At 39.3% G+C, this 18108-nt stretch overlaps 1 protein-coding gene across 1 annotated transcript in view; it reads right to left on the bottom strand.

The window, feature by feature from the left end:
- Nucleotides 1-11207: 11207 nt before the first annotated feature.
- Nucleotides 11208-18108, bottom strand: part of GABRA6 (gamma-aminobutyric acid type A receptor subunit alpha6) — a 29394-nt gene continuing 22493 nt past the window's right edge. The window contains exons 9-10 of the mRNA XM_077823949.1: nt 17578-17820; nt 11208-11258 (exon numbers count right to left, since the gene is read on the bottom strand). Of these exons, the coding sequence (XP_077680075.1) occupies nt 11208-11258; nt 17578-17820 (294 nt within the window). The remainder of the gene's footprint in view (nt 11259-17577; nt 17821-18108) is intronic.

The following is an 18108-nucleotide window of genomic DNA, read 5'->3' as shown; positions in this document are numbered from 1 at the left end:
CATTCCATTTGACCTATCACATAAAAATAAAAATTTATATTTAAAACAGCTTTCTTATATAAGGCCCCACTTCCAATCTCACTTACATTAGTTTAACTCCAGACTAATTCTATTAACGTCAGTGGAATTATTCCTGATTTACACTGTTGTAAATAAAATCAGAATAAAGCCCTAAGAAAGACAAGACAAACTTTAATCTTACTTAGTCACACTGATTTAAATACTGTCTGAATAAGCTTCAGCTCAAATATCTTAAAGGCATGAGGTCAGGTCTTCAACTAATGTACATTTACACCAGCAAAGGATCTGGTCCATATTGTCTAGCAGGAAAAGACCATTAATTTCCATTGAGACAGATGTACAAATTGTACCTCAAGGGACAAATGTCAGAATGATTTCAGGCACAAGGTCAAACAGGGTCCGTGCCTACGGATTTCTTAAACTGGAGGAGATAAAATCTCAAAAACGTAAAAAATGAGCTTTCTGCTATGAAGAGTTTAAAATTCCTTAGTGGTTTAATATAGACAGTGCTATTCATATCTCACTCTACCAATGAATCCCACTAAAAATTCTCCTTGTCCAAACTTTAAAATTATTAATTGAAATAAGACTAATTAAGAACATGAGATAAGCCCACAAAAGCCTGAAAATTCAGAGGTAAAGCTGAACTTCCCAACTCCCCCTGTCGTGACTATATTTTACTGGTGCACAGATAAGGCCATACATTGACCTCAGTGTATATGCTCAACTCCCACTGACATCAGTGGAAGTTCTTCCACTGAGGAGATATGCCCCCAACTACATGAGTAATCACCTGCAGCATTGTTTGTAGACTTTTGCTATTCCTGGATGCAAAAACATAAGGTATAGATGTGTTTTTATAACCTTAATCACCGAATGCACTGTGATTTGAATATATTTTTGCAGTTACACTTTCTTTTTATATTCACAACTAAGTTAATTAACAAAAGAAAATCCTCTCTTGGCAGCATATATTATGGGAGTTGACACACTAGATTACTAGGTAATTCAGTGTTTGGGCTCTAGATCTGATATGTACATATTTACAAAATTGTAAAAATGCTTGTTAATATTTAACCAGTAGATCTTGTGAAGGACATGGTGCTAATAATTCATGAATACTGTATGGTGATTGGGATTGTTACCATATGACTATATTAAGTCATTGGGCTGTTTATAGTGTGAATATGTCAGTTTAGTTTAATAGCAGGAGGTTAGGAAATAAGAAGGGGGGAGGGATAGTTCAGAGGTTTGAGCATTGGCCTGCTAAACCCAGGGTTGTGAGTTCAATCCTTGAGGGGGCCATTGGGGATCTGGGGCAAAAATTGGGGATTGGTCCTGCTTTGAGCAAGGGTTAGACTAGATGACCTCCTGAGGTCCCTTCCAACCCTGATATTCTATGATTCTATGATATTCTAAGGCTTCCAATACAGGGGATGATAAACCTTCACTAAAACAGTCACATGTGTAGCCTTTCCATTGTTCTAGAACACTCTTTCTCTTATGTTATTCCTACTGTTAAGATGAAACAATACTTTGATTTAAGAAGGCTGTTTTGTGTCATTAAGCCACTTGGACACAAACAGTCAGAGGGAATAACCACAGGTACACAAATCCTGTTGCACTTGCTGGGTATGCTCAGTTGACCCACAGGGTACTCTAGTTCAGGACCTGGTCTAAGAATGTGAGAATACTGTAACACCTAGGTACAGCTAGTCCTGTAACTGTGACAGACCTGTAGCTTTCTTGACTTCAGTAGGGCTGCACTGATTTACTCCAGCTGTGGTTCTTGGCCTACATCTGTATTTAGGAACTTTCTTAAACTTGATTAACTCTATAATAACATTAGAGGGCTCATTTCAATGTAGTCATAGACACTGCTCTTAGAGCTGTTTTGTGCAATAAACAATATTAGCTAGAAAGATACTTTCATGTATGCTACCTACCTTCCAAATGTTAAGTACCTATAAATTATCTTTATTACTTAAAAATGTAAGTTATCTGAGCTACATGCATACAAACTTTTATTGTCTAACATCTAGTGTATATATATATATATATATATATATATATATGTATGAGTAAATCAGGGGGCAGAAAAGTTTTGACTGCATTGCCTAACATTACGATCTCCAAGTTGAAAACTTAATATCCCAAGTTCTAGCCCCAAAGGAATTTTTATGACCAATTAAAACTTGAGAAGACATGTGTTGATTATAGAGGTTGATATTCTTGTTCTTACCACTAGGATTATGACAAGTACCACAGTAACTAACATATGGATTGCTAGCTTTATTAAATCCAAATTATTAACATCCTCGCTATAGAAATTTTACTAAAGCACGGAGTGTAGAAGACAAAATTTAAAAAACCAAAACTTTAGAGCAAATGTTGAATATAAAATATCCAATGATATCTAGAATTGAAGGATCAGTTATTTCTTAAGAGAAGCATAGAATTTAGTGCAATGCTTGACTTCTAGCTGACTCTAGTACTTAAAAATCTATGAAAATGATTACGGATTCTAATATCAGTGGTAAAATAAAAAAAAGTGGCTTCAGGGAACATGATAATAAAAGCAGATTGAATTGTCATGCACTAATTATCTCCTTGTAAAAGCACTGATCAGTAACACAGACCTACAGGACCAAGGATCAAAGACAGAAATGTTATAATTCAGATACCAGTATAACTTCTCTCTTTTGCATCTTTTTTTCCCAGTTGAGAGTAGTCCTAGTTGCTGTGCCTATGTATGGTACCACATATGGTAAAATCACCCATTTTCTACTACTAGTGTCCTTAGCAAGATATTATAATAATTACTGTGAAAGGTCTTGATTAAAGCTGGTAAAAAATAAATCCGATGGAACATTTTTCCACCAGAAAAATGCCATTTCTCTGAAATCAAAACTTCCTGGAGAAGTGTATTGATATTGACAAAATTTATTTAAAAAAAAAAAAAGGAAAAAAAGCATTTTGATAAGGTTGAAATGTTCTAGTTTGACATTTTCAGAATTGAATGCTTTTGATTTTGAAGTTACTTTTCATTTCAAATTTTATTTTTATTATATTTTTTTTAAATTAAAATGTTGAAATGTTGAAAATACACATTTTGATGTTATCAGAACAATGTTTCAAATGACATGAAATAGAATCTTTTCTGAAATTTTATTTCACAGGGCAATTTTTTTTTTTTTGTTCATTCTGATTCGGAGTGAAAACAAATTTAGAAATTATAGAATTTCCCACAGACTGGAAAAGTCACACGTTTCTATTCACTGGGTATCTCAAGGTAGTGTTGCAGAGCATTTCTGCTTTGGTTTAGTGAAAATATACTTTTTGGTTTATGAAATACAAGTCTTGGGATACAACAGTTTTATATGATTATGTTTAACATGGTTGAAGATTTTATTATCTGTTTAAAAATGTGTATTACTTAATCATAAGAAAATGCAAGAGCTCTTTTTGGGCAGTTCGAAGCTGGAAGAAACACAGCATGAGCTGAGAAGAGTTATTGAAAGAGCATTGTAGCCAGACACAAACACCAGCTGAGCACTCTTTATTTTTATACCTAAGGCATAAAAGTCCCTGGGTTTGAGGTTGAGCAGTACAAGTAGAACCTCTTTTACAAACTAATTGGAGATCGAGCAGTTCATAAAATTGAACATCTCAAAATTACAATTGTTACTGAGCATAAATTGCAGTGTGGAGCACTGCATCAATTTCTTCTTGTCTTAGAATTTAAGGACAGAAGAGACCACCTCGTCTGACCTCCTGTATATCACATCCCACCAATACCACCCAGCACTGGCCCCCGAATGCAACAACAGAATTTAGACCAAGGTATTACAGTCCTCAGAAGATTAAACTATTATATGCCTCAGGCAGCGCATAGGAGGGACTGAGGTGCCCCAATACCTGAGGCCTTTAGAGTGGCAGGAAATAGATTAAGTGAAAGATACCCAGATGATCCCAACAAATGACCCGCATGCCACGCTGTGAGGAAAGTGAAACAAACCCAAAGTCACTGCCAGTACGACTTAGGGAAAAATTTCTTCCTCGCCCTTCAAACTACTGCAAAGTGATGCATGCTAATGTACTGAGGGCATCAGACTGTGAAGATGTCAAGGTATGTCGACTTACTCTTCATCAGCATCACTTTTGTGATGTGATTTCTCCCTCTGAGTCAGGAAAAAGGTTTGTTGAAGTGACTGGTGTTTGTAAAATCGAGGTTCTCCTGTACAGCTGAATTTTGCATTCATTCTTTAGAGGATTCTAGAACTGTAGGATTCAGAAACTGGAGGCATCAAAGAAGTTTCAGGAACCTGAGGAACTGGAAAACAAGATGTTTCTAGACACAGAGGCTATACTATGCCCTGAAAATAATCACAGATCTCTCCAAGACAAGACTGAAAATGCTGGAATTTATGTGTATCAACAAGCAGAGCTTATATCTGCAGTAGACCTGGTGTGTTCCAGGAGAAAACACCTGTATTAAGAAGTTTAACTGAGAATTTTCACCTTCAACTCTTTTCTAGTTACTTAAGTTCAAGTTGAAGGTGCAGCTTTCCTTTTGGGCATTTTGTTGTTGCTGTTAAAAAAGGATACATATATGCTACCATAGAGAGAATCCTACAAATAGGAGAAGTCATAAAACTTAAAAATACCTTTAAGAAACTCTGAAAAGGGCATACGTCTCCCCATGCAGCCAACCTCTGGCCTTTCCTCACCTTCTGTGGGAGGGCATCATGTGCCTTTAGCAAGTAAAGGCCTGATCCTGAGTGGTGCTGAGCACCTCCAATCCTCATTTAAGTCAATGGGAGTTGTAGGTGCTCAGCAGCTTACAGGATCAGACCCTAATTAAGGAGGAGTGCCTTATGTGTGCCATTCAAGAGCACAAGGAGGGTCCTTTCTCTGTCTCTCCCCTTCCCATACACACACACACACACACACACTGCATACTTGTGTAACAGGTAGCTAGGCCTAGCTCTTAATGAGTAGTTTTCTTTCATTCTTGTTATAACATCCTTGAGAAAGAGACTTTCTTAACAATGTATTTTTTGAAAAGTGTCCCTTCAATTCATGCTGTTCCATCACATTCATAACGATTAGAATTGTGTGAGAACAGTATCAGGTGAGATTAGGCAAGAGTGAGCTGATACAACCTGCAGGACTGAGTTTTGCTTGGTTTAATTTTGGATTTAATTCACTTGATAATGATCATCACTTGGAAAAAAGCTAAAGAAACCCTTTTAAACAATGGTGCATACAGTGTCATATGCTACATTCCTTGAGTAGGGCATCAATCAAAGTCCTTTGGGGTAGAGTTGTGCGTGCCCTTCCAAACTAGTTTCAAAAGGGGATTAGAAATTTCATTGTAATAACTGCTTCACAAGGGTATGCAGCCTCAGCAGCTTGAACAAGCTCGCATCTGAAGAACACATCTTATTGTAAAACTACTGCCAAGATTCAGGTCAGGGGGAGTCATAACTGTTCACGTGTAGTTACCATGAGGTAATTTAAATAAGAATATCAGTACACAGAAATGAGCTAGACCAGCAAGAATTGAAAGGACCCATTTCAATGTTTGCATTGTTTAGAGAGTTACATTATTTTAACAATGCAATGAGAGTACTCCTGCAGTAAGGTATTGCTCAATGTCAGGGTAATGGAAGTCAGGCCCTGTGGGAGTAATGCGGCTTTGTGGATCCTGTTTGAATTTGAATGGAGACTGATTATGACAGTGTTTCAGTTCAAATCACACAGCTGACATCCCTCTACTTTGGGCTGTGCCTAGTTTTGATTCCTATACAAATATGGAAATATCTCTGGGTGAGGTGCTTTGTGTAATGGCTTTCTGACTTGCAGTGTATTAGTCAGCCACTAAATATCTGTGTCCGGTATAGAGTTCTAGGTGGTGCCTAGTAAACAAGGGAGACAAAACTGGATTCTCAAGGTACGTTGAAACGTGCTTGTTTGCTCCGCTTTTTGTAGGTGACTTTTTATTATTATAATTATTTTTAAAGGAAATAGCTCCTGTTTAAATGATGATCTGAAAGATTTATTGTGTAGTTATGGTCAGAAATCAGAATGCAAAAGTGGCATGTCTGTGTGTGTCATATATACACTTTGTCGGTAACTTCTATGTCCAATGTATTCAGATAACACACAATATTCCAGCATGGGAATATCAACCTGATATCTGAAAATCAAGCAGTAATCTTTATACTACGTACATCACCAATGCAACACATTTTGGAGTCAGAATTCAGGTGACAATATTGCTGAGGATATGTAAGACAAAATGGAATACAGCTTACTCTTCCCACAGCTATGCTGGCTCTATATTGTGAATAACTTGTTTTTTCCTCAGTAAACTTAGCAAATATGTTACAGCAACATTGCATTTTTGCAGTCACTTTTCACATCTCTAACATGAAGAGAGACTGAAAAAGTTGGGATTGCTTACCTTAGAAAGGAGGTGAATAAGACAGGTTGTGATACAAATATATATAAAAAATGAATGGCATTGAGAAAGTAGAATCGGAGCTTCTCTTCTCACTATCTCAAAACACAAGGGAAGAGATGTTCAATGAAATTAAAAGGGGGCAAATTCAAAACAAAAAAAGGAATTTCTTTTCACACAATGCAGAATCAGACTAAGGAACTGATTGCCACAGAAATCCATTGTGGTCAGGAGTTTAGCAATATTCACAAAGATTCTAGATAACTCTGGGTCTGCTGTTATAATAAATGATAATACAAACTTTGGAAGAGACATTAAATCTTCAGGGTTTAAACCAATCTATAACTCTTAGAGATTAGGATGAGACCTAGTGTGGGGGTAGATTATTCCATATCTGCCTCCTGACGGGTTCTCACACCTCCCTCTGAAGTTTCTGGTACTGACCACTGCTGGAGATATGATACTGGGCTAGGTGTGCCTCGGATCTGATCTACTATGGCAATCCCTATGTTCCACATTTTAAAACCCTGGCTGGAATTTTATTCAGTTTATAAACCATGACAAACACTGACCACCTACAACGGTACAGGTAACCTCTCTATTGTAAGGGGCTTTCCACTGTATCTACAATATAATTCTGCCCCATTTTCTGTTCTTAGTCATCTTTCTCCCCAATTACCATGGTTACAGACTTCCCATTCATTAATTCAAATCCACATTTTGGATTAATTCAAATCCACATCTTGAATAGTCTGTGGTACAAAATCGGAGCTCACTTTTTATTAGGACTTAAGGAAAGCTGTGAAAACCCAGGATCTTTCTTCATTATTCATGAAGATTCTTGTGTCTTCTGGTCCGAGCATCCTGTTAGGCATATACCTGTTCCCATCTCTAGCTTTTCAAAGTGCCTGTGCGGGGGTGTCTCAGGCCATCTTGGCCTCCCTGCTGGAAGCATCTGTGTCCTGACTACCCCTGCTTAAGAAAAACCCACTTCAGCTGTGCTACCTGAGAGATGTAGTCCTCCAGAGGCCTAGAACAGAGGTGGGCAAACTACGGCCCACAGGCCGCATCCGGCCCGTGGGACCCTCCTGCCCGGCTCCTAAGCTCCTGGCCCCTCCCCTGCTGTTCCCCCTCCCCTGCACCCTCAGCTCAGTGGGCAATGCTCTGGGCAGTGGGGCTGCGAGCTCCTGGGGCAGTGCAGCTGCAGAGCCCGGCCTGACCCAGTGCATGGCTGGCTCCAGCCGGGCGGCACAGCTGTCTGTCCTGGTGCAGCCGTGCTGCCAGCCACCAGTGTGGGGGGGTTGGATGGGGCAGTGGGGGGCAGTCAGGTGACAGGGAGAAGGGGTGGTTGGATGGGGCAGGGGTCCCAGGGGGCAGTCAGGAAGGAGAGGAGGGGTTGGATGGGGTGGCAGGGGGCGGTCAGGGGACAGGCAGAAGGGGTGGTTGGATGGGGCATGGGTCCTGGGGGGCAGTCAGGAAGGAGAGGAGGGGTTGGATGGGGCGGCAGGGGGCGGTCAGGGGACAGGGAGAAGTGGTGGTTGGATGGGGCAGAGGCCCTGGGGGGCGCAGTCAGGAAGGAGAGGAGGGGTTGGATGGGGCAGTGGGGGGCAGTAAGGGGACAGGCAGAAGGGGTGGTTGGATGGGGCAGGGGTCTTGGGGGAGCGGTCAGGAAGGAGAGGAGGGGTTGGATGGGGCGGCAGGGGGCAGTCAGGGGACAGGGAGAAGGGGTGGTTGGATGGGGCAGGGGTCTTGGGGGAGCGGTCAGGAAGGAGAGGAAGGGTTGGATGGGGCGGCTGGGGGCAGTCAGGGGCGGAGGTTCCGGGGGTGGTCAGGGGACAGGGAGCAGAGGGGCGTGGATGGGACAGGAGTCCTGAGGGGGACTGTCAGGGGCAAGAAGCTGGGAGGGTCAGATAGGTGGCAGGGGCTGGGCCACGCCTGGCTGTTTGGGGAGGCACAGCCTCCCCTAACCGGCCCTCCATACAATTTTTGAAACCCGATGCGGCCCTCAGGCCAAAAAGTTTTCCCGCCCCTGGCCTAGAAGGACCAGGAGGTGATATGGGTGACTAGGGAGCCAGCAGGCCAATTAAGAAGGCTTACCTGCTTCCTTTGAGGGTAGTGCTGGGATGAAGGAGCTAACTCAGAACCAGGCCACGTTCGGTCCAATCTGGTCCTTGGCTTATAGCACTGCAGCCACATGTGTGTCTTTTATTTTTGTTTGCCCATTTAAAAGAATGGATAGCCAGATTCTAAGGCAGTTATGAGTTAACCATTTAAAGATTGTATGCTGAGCTTATAGTACAGACCACCCTCGTCTGGACCAGTTGCTACTCCTTGTAAACTGAGGCAGAGAGCACCTGCCATCCCACACCCCAGGACAAGGGGGTGCAATAGTGGTGAGTGGAACTACTTACAGCACCACTGTCTAGTTCCTACTATTCCTATTTAAATGGTTCACGTCTTATAAAAGCAGTGTACATGTAGTAGTAATTATGAGCAGGATTGTTCCTCCTTTAGAAAATGCAAGGGAAAATTAACTACTTCCCTTAATTTCTTTTAATTTGAGCTACATATGCTCAAGTGTCCAAGCAGATACACAGAGGCAACTGCTGTTCACCCTGCACAGGTAAGAAAGAAATCCCACTGAAGTCAGATGAACAGAATTTGGGCCCATACTATACAGAATATATATGGGTCAAAACCTGAGAGCTCAACGTCAGTTGTGAAGGCGCTAATATGTTATTTCCAAGTTTAGATGAGTTTCATTGAACCAACCTATAGCTTAAAACACTGTAATCAGGGGGAGCTATAGGTGTCAAGCACATTTTTTCAAAGGCATTTGAAAGGATTTGTTTCACAGCTTATGTTTACATTGAGTTATTTTAACTAAAACAAAGTTAAATACAAAATTAAGCTTTTTTCAATTCCAGTTTAGCTTTCCCTTCACCTTTATACATTTATATTTTATAAACAAGGCTGTCCAAAATTATTTTGAAACCTGTGGTAGATTACTCACAGGGGTGTGTATTATTAATATAAACGTGTTTGTAAAGCAAAAATGACTACAGTTACACAAGCCAAATATCCACTTTAAAATACAAATAACCTTTGGGCCCCAGGAGTGCAGTTTGTTCTTTGTCAAGTAAATATATTTACAAATTATAAAATACAAAGTTGGGGGGGTCCGTGTTTAATGAAGATATTGTATGGAGACTAAAAATGGGGAAAGCTTTCACAATTCTGGTTTCAGAGCAAATGGGAAATAATTCAGTACACTTACAAGTACATTCAAACATGCCAGTCTGTTGCCTCTGGAATAAAATAAACTGCATATAATGACATCTCTGTGTGTCGGCTGCAATTACTATATTAGCCCAAGTGTACTGAGCATGAAACTTACTCCACCCACATAAAGTACACACAGGTGGAGGCTGAAATTGAACTAAGGATCTGACCTAGTGTTAGCTGTCTGGTTGCCAGACCAGGAGAAGCTACATGCCTATTAAAATAGGGGGAAGGTAGACAACTAAAGCCAGATCCTAAGATGGTGTAAATTGGCATAGCTCAAGTGAAGTCAGTGAAGCACGGAGAACTTACAAGAGCTGAAAATCTAGTCCCTGAATATTAACTAGTGATAAAGAGGTTTGGTTTAGATGAAACAAGAAATCCTTTGCAATGCTTAGATCTATGAACAGCACCTAATCCCATTCATTTTAATTCCATTTAGTTTAACAACAGTTTAATATAAATGTGGGAGTTCTTAGTTTATTTCTACTGCATGTAGTTCTCAGTGCCTACCAGTATCCACTGGGCTTGCTAGAAAGAAGGCTCAGGTTTTATTTCATGGGGTAAGTTCTCTCCAATTACATTCTTAAATAACAAGGATAATGGAGATGAAGGGTGGGTATATAATAAAATGTCAGAAAGCAAAGAAATATGTAACATAAATACTACAACAAAGACTAGACCTTTCTTTGTTACAGGAGTGTGAATCAAATTGTAAATACCTTCAAATCTAATGGGGATGAAAGTGACACTAAACTTGCTGGTAGTACTTATCTGTGTATTGGCAAGATAAAGTGCAATATCCTAATTTACGAGATCAGATTCATAAACAATGGTTTAGATGTCCTGTTCCATTCTGCTTGGCATATGGTTTTGGATTTTTTTTACAACAGTGTGTGAATCTTCATTTAAAGTTTACATTTAAACAAGATGATAAAAACAAGGATAGAAACAAATGTGCAGCATTCATCATGAAAACCGGAGAGGGTTCCGCCCTCTTTGACAGGACAGCTCAACAGATATTAGGTGTAAATTGACAACAGCCCTATTGACTGCAATGGAGCAGAGCCTACTCACGCTAGCTCAGAATCAGGTTTTCATTAGTACCCTTAAAAGTACTTAAGGGAGATGTTACAAGGAATCTCAATTTTGGTTCAAGATTTACCTTCAAACATTCATAATAGAATTAGAACAAGTATAATACCCAGTCCTAAACCATTTAACAAAATAAGAACTTGAGCTTGCACTCTGAATCAACACCTTAGAACTTTACGTAGAGTCTGTCCCTTCAAGCGGCCAAGAGTCTACATTTCCAGATGGTGTCCCACATAAAGACATGATATTTTACATTTACAGCAGGCAGAGATAGACACTCATCCTCTGAAGTCACTGAGCTCTACAAGACGGCCAGTGATTTGTCAAAGCGGTGTTGCATATATCAGTTGGGCTGGTAGTCATTCCGAAGATGCATTGCAGTGGGTTCAAAAAACTGGAAGAAAAGATACAAGGGAAATTTCAGTCATGTGCTGCCAACAATGCAGTCAATCAACAACACAACTTAGCTATTGATTCCCAGCTGCCTCAGCAGGCTTAAACCAGCAACATATTGTAAGGAAGAATCTTCTCAGGATTAGAAACAATGTTCACTACTGGGATCAGCAAAGCTGAATTCTAAGTATGCATGCTAATGACTCTGGTTAGTTCTTTTGCAGTTCATTTTATTTTCCAGTGGTTAAAATGAAGCATGATATTATATACATTCCAAGGGTCAGCGAGGTTTTATGAATGTTAACATATTATACATGGGAATGGGCAACAGGGGATGGATCACTTGATGATTACCTGTTCTGTTCATTCCCTCTGGGGCACCTGGCAGTGGCTACTGTCAGAAGACAGGATACTGGGCTAGATGGACCGTAGGTCTGACCCAGTATGGCTGTTCTTATGTTAAACGCCTTTCCAGTTCTCACACTTCTTTCTGCTGGTCTATCCACTCTGCTGCTCCTAAAATCAATTCCTCACTCACATCTCCGTGGAGTTTCTGCATCACATTCCAACTCTACATCTTCACCTTTAAGCCCCTACAAAGCTTCCTTCCTCTACCCCACCATGCTCATCTCCAGGTATGCGCATAACAAAAACAGCCAGAGTTATAATATGGAGGTTTCAAAAAAAAAAAAAAAACCACCACAATTTGGGAAGGGATATAAATCCTCATTCTTCAGGTCATAAATCAGACTCTTACTGATTGTGAAAGATGGAGAAAGATTCCTTTGGGGCAGATGTTCCTATAACTGCCCACTGCAGGGCTTCTTGCACCTTCCTCTGAAGCAGCCAGCCAATGTCAGAGACTGGACACTGGAGCAAATGGACCACTAGTCCAAATTTTTAATGGCAATGGCTATCTTTCTAATACATTATTAATTGCACTTTGGTTTTGGACAGTATGTCTCATAGAACTGCGTGAACAAAGTTTATTTGGGGGAATTTATTATCCCTCGCATATTATTTCCAATAGTTAGGATTATTTCAGGACTAGGGCAGCTTTCGCTGAAGCAACCAATATTATTTTCAAATTTGTTAGATTCTCCACTCATAAATCCCTGTATCTGACTTGTCTGTCCTGGTGGTTTTGGAATGCTGCCTGCCACTGTACTCAGCGGATGAGTGTGTGCATGCAAATACAGTTGGCAGTATTCCAGTGTCATGTAGGTATGATGAGGAAGTTATATTCTGATATTTTGCAGCTAAATTAATTACAAATTGACTTTATATAGAAAGGAAATAAGTCCTCTTAAAGTAGTAGTTTTAATGCTTTGATTTTTCACATTATAAATGGTACATCCATGCTGCTGCAGTTAAACATCTGTCAGCATTTCAGTTATAAATCTATCTTTGCAGAGGCTTATAACATGGCTACCAAAATTCATTTTGGTCTAGAAACTGACATCTGTGGTTTCAGGATTTTTTTATATAAAACATTACAAACACTTCAATTTTCCTGTTACGAATTGCATGAGAGGAAAAAATCAGTGGGATTCTAAAATCACTAACTGTAAAGCCAAGCAAACAGCAGGCAGAACATTGTGTTAGCTTCATTTCACAACTCTGCTGATACAACTGTGGCCCTGCAACACCACTGCTACTCCAGCCCTGAACAGGTGTTGAGCAATAATGTCCAAGTGTGTCAAAAATACCAAACTGTGTAGTGGTTTTATGACATGGATAATTGCTATTTAGGGACAAAGAAAACTCATTTTCACTCATGATCTAGCCAAGATGTGAATCATTTCTCTTTACCTTATTTTCTTCATGAACAGAAAATTCCCCAAATCATCTTGTTTTAACTTGCATTTGCTTTTCTTTCATTTCAGAGGGTTCTGTCATTTTACTTAAATGTAATGTAGGCCTGGGCATAAGTAAGTTATTTGCCTCATTTCTTAGTGAGCATGATGGGCGAGGTAAATTGATCAGTTGGCTAGAGACAGGATGTCTGCATTAGCTGAGATAAGGGGGAATTTCAGGGTACCATTTACAATGGACAAGATAAGCCTGAAATGTAAGATGAGGTAAAAAGTAGGTCGTGCGTGCACAATGTGTGGACAGAGCATGCTGTACAGGGATTGATTCCTGCAGAGTAACCAAACCAATCCGGAAGCGTGTGATGCACTGTATTGTTAAGAATGCATGTGTTGTTAGTGTTGGCAAAGATGTATGTAAGGAAAACTTTTGCCTATACCCACCCCCTATACTTGAATCTGATCAACTCAGCATAGCTTTGATGTATGCAAAATAAAGGAGCCTGAGTGATGAGACTGGAGTCAAAATGACTTCTTTGGTAACCGTGTGGAAGAGGTCTCAGGGGACCCCCAACATAGATCAAACTAGCAATTTTACAAAAAATTTGCTAAACTTATTTGTGAAATTCTCTGATCCAGCTGAGTTGTACTTGGCACAGGACCAGTAAGGGGGAGAGGGTCTGGCATTACACCATTTATGCAACCCCCATTCCTGATGTCATGAATTATCAACTGCATAAAACAAACCAGCTTGGAAGGCTGCCAGGGTCTGTTCAAGCACCCAGAGTTCAGCTGGATTCAGTAACGTCCCAGTGCACCAACTTTCCCCAGCCATGCGCCTTAATCCAGATTTTAGGAGGACTGTACAACATAGGACCTGCTGTGTCAGCACTCTGCCATCAGTGGATTCCTCTCTCTAGGAGAAATCCTCCAATGCTTGGATCCACTGGGTTTATCGCTGCCTTGAACAGATGGATTGGTACAAAGGAACCATAAATTTATCCTGTGGTATTCTGTGACCAATGGGCATAAATGCTCAGTTACAGTTTTTAGCTTGTTGAAGTTGATATGATTTATGTATACATTAGGACAACATTTTTCCCTTGATCATTTTGTTTGTATTTATAGTATATTTTTCCCTTGTGGTATTTTCTATTGTTCTGCATATATAAACAACATTCAGAATACGTAAACATGGGAAGGCACTTCTTTCAATATACAAAAATCTAATTATTGCATTTGTGCATTTAATATTTTTATTTTTTCCTTTTTAATTGCGTTTTCCAGAATTATACTGTTCTCTAATAAGAAAATTATTTAATGATAATGATTTAACATTTATAAAGCACTGCACCTCATTATGAATCCCAAAGTGCTTTACAAATTTTATTAACTGACGCACCATGCAAACTATACAGGGATCACTTCATTCACCGCTAAAATGCAGCCACTTATGATTTGGGCAATAAGCAGTAACTATTTGATAGTGCACAGCAATGCTTCCCAAAAGTCTAGGGGACAGATCTTCAGCTGGTGTAAATCAGCATGGCTCCACCGACTTCAGTGAAACTATGCGGATTTACTCCAGATGAGGGTCTGACTCCAGGTCATGAGGTAAAGAAGAATACTGTAGCCTACTGAAATAAAAAAAAAGAATTTGGGCAGACTATATAATGATCTGAATTGGAAAACAACCAAGACATCTGTGTTAACACACCTGCACTTACAAAAAGTGCCATGGGTCTTTATTACAAGTGAACCAGAGCTCGTTGTTAAGTCTCATCTAAAAAATGGTTGGTCAGTTTCTCAGCTAGTACAAAGTAGCATCATTCCGTTGACCTTGCTCAATGGAGCTACACCCAGTTTAAATCAGCTGAGGATCTGACCCAGTAGTTCTAGCCCCACACTCTCCCCCATAAAACATACTGGAGCAATCTTGACTGACTACAGACTAAAGGGGTAAAAGTACCACTTTCAGAAACAACAACACCACTTATTGCAACACCTATTGTATGATTTCCTTAAAGGTCTCCCATTCAACTACTTATCCAGACTACCGTTGCTTAGATTATGAGATCTGACTGTACAAAGTGGATTTATTTTTAAAAAAATGCAAACACACATGCAAGCTGTTATTAATTTGTGAAGCCCAAGTGATAAATAATTAAAACTATAACTTCATAAGGTCCATATTACAGTGATCTAGATCTCCTGTCGGCCCTAATCCTGCAAAGCATTTAAGCATGTGTGTAACTTTGCTCTATGATTAGTGAAACTATTCACCGGTTCTGCAAAGCATTTAAGCACATTCATGACTGGGGACATTAGTCCCTGATAATATTACTATACAGAATGTGCCAGAGTGTTTGCACATGGAATGGATATTTGGATAATATTAAGGTATTTATTTTTTTTAAAAGATGTCATAAATAACTGATTTTAAAAAATCTAATAAAACTGGATTGTTATATCAAAATGTACATAGTTTGCTTCTTTTTTTGGAAAAGAAAGGCTCTATGGACTGAATGTGTCACTTCCGTAAAGTAGATGCAAGTCTACTGACTAATCTCCATTGACTTCTTATGCAAGTTATACACTGGTCCAATGTAGCGAGGGTGTGAAAAATATTAATGACGTTCAAAGATATTGTGGCAGGATTCAATTTGTTAAAACAATTTATTTCAGTAGCGTATCCCTGTTTAGTAACTTTGGGCCTAATCCTGCAATTGAGTTGAATTGGCCTGTTTATATGGCCTGGGCTTTGCAGAATTCACTTATGCCTTGAGTAGAAAAGATTAATATAGCAAAACGACTACAGGCATTTAAAGCAATAATGAAAAGTTAGTGAGATGATATAGTAGATTATAATTCTAACAATGAATATCAAAGCCATCATTCTTCACACATGAGTAAACGAAAAGCAAAATGTAATTTACAGAGAGGTGTCTGAAAAATACTGAAACACTAAGTGTCAATAGTCTCCCTTTTTGTAGTTCTGCTTTAGGATTTTTGCCATACTATAAGGCTAGTATTGAAAAGAATTTCTCAGTTGTGTGTGCCTTTTGGGAGCATTTAAAAGTGACACATGAAAAATTATTGCAGTCAGCACAATTTGAGATGCCTTTGAAAAGTCTAGGGTTAATATTTATGGTAATATACCTGATTCAACTTAAATTTTCCATAGCTACTGTGGGAAAACAACAATAGTCTTTCATTTTCCATACCTCAATTTAGAATTTCAGAGCGAGATCCTCATCTGGTACAAATCAGAACAGCTCCAGTAAAGTCAGTGGAGTTTATACCAGTTTGCAAAAGCTGAGGATCTGCCCCCCAAACTCTCATACTACCAGTTCATGTAATTATGTATTTTATATATTTGTTTTAGGGGAACCTGAATATTTCTGATTGGTGTGTGTGTGAGAGAAAGAGAGAGAGAAGTATATATGTTTTCGCTCTCTGTTGTGTATTCAGTATTGTCCAAATGTGGCCATTCTCTCTGTAACTCTCACACACAGAGCACAGTATATTCATAACATCCAGTGGAATGTATTAGGTGTTCAAAGACAACATGGCAACAAAGTAAACACTTCATGGTTTGTATCATTCTTTTGTCCCATCTGCTGCATTTAGGTGAAAGAGAGTAAATTCAAAGGAGAATTTAAGCTACTAGAAGAAAGATTTAGGGTTTTAATGACTGCCTGGAAATGATAAACTAATCATTGACAGATTATCCCAGAAGCATTTAATTTGCATCATATGCATCTTTTCCACGCCACCTAGGAATGAGGCTGGGAATACGAAGGACAAGACATTGTGCCATTTAATGCAGATAAGACTAAATCTTTTAAACAGAGTTATGCAAAGGGGGACGGGGTGTGGAGGGGTGGGAGTATGTGCCTGTGTGTATTCAAACTTTATTGAGGTAAAAAGATGCACCAGGGTTTTTATATATAGATAGGTAGATAGATATAGATATAAATTAATGATGGAACAATATTTAGAGAATGTACAATGCAAGTGCAGCCATTTTCCCCTACTGTTTAATGTTTAGAATGCATCTTAAACTTTCCTTTTTTTTTTAAGAGACCATGCAAAATAAACTCATCATCTTAAGACAATCATAGGCTATATTAGGGTTCTTATCTCCTTCATTGCACTGCTTCAACAAATACTATGCCATTCCCTGTCACACCTAGCAAGATTAAGTGATGAAAGAAATAAAATTATATATATATATATTTTTTTGCTAGGAATACAATCTTAGACAACTGCCCCCAACCTGCTCAAAGTATGTTGAAAGAAAAGGTTTTAATTTCTCCCCTATGAATAATATTACTTCCTTGTCTTCAACATACCATTCTCACTGGCTGCTAATATGTATTATTAAAAATTTCCATGCTGCAAAGAACTGAGTAACTGAAGTTCCAAGGCTGAATTAAAAAGAATGCTGGCCCCCAAAGCATACTTCCATTCTGTAACAGTTGAATGCAATTAAATGCTAGTACTCACTTCCATAGTGTCCTTTGAAAGGTAAACAACCCAATATACCAGGTTGAATCCTGCAAATGCCACTGGAAAGAGGATCCTGGAATATTGGTCTATTTTACTAGTGCCTCCGAGTGCTGGTGGGGGAATAGATATCGGTTGACTTTGAGATGCACTATTGGATATTATGCTGGCTTCAGGAGACTGGTCCATCTGAGAGGTTGTGGAGTTCATTCGCTTCTTCAGGTTGCAATTGGAGTCAGAATGCTGTAGGGAGAAAACATTACCAGATTCTCAGCTGTGAGATTTGAGACACATAGTTGCAGTTTCTTTCAACATACTGAAATTAGGCTTCCTCCTGCCTTTCTTCTTGGTTTTCTGAGGGTTTTTTTTTTTTTGTATTCCTCTTTGCACAGTTTAAAGTAGTCACAAAAATAATACACATAGACATGCTAATAGCCAGAGTCAGTCCACAGGTGTATATCTGTGCACCACTCTCATGACATGAAAGATACATGCAGATATCTCAGGCAATATTTGGCTCAGAGCTTTGAT

The sequence above is a fragment of the Eretmochelys imbricata genome, chromosome 8, assembly GCF_965152235.1.
Source record: "Eretmochelys imbricata isolate rEreImb1 chromosome 8, rEreImb1.hap1, whole genome shotgun sequence".
Lineage (NCBI taxonomy): Eukaryota > Metazoa > Chordata > Testudines > Cheloniidae > Eretmochelys > Eretmochelys imbricata.
The sequence above is the reverse complement of the archived record's forward strand: the minus strand, read 5'-3'. Positions and strand labels throughout refer to the sequence as shown.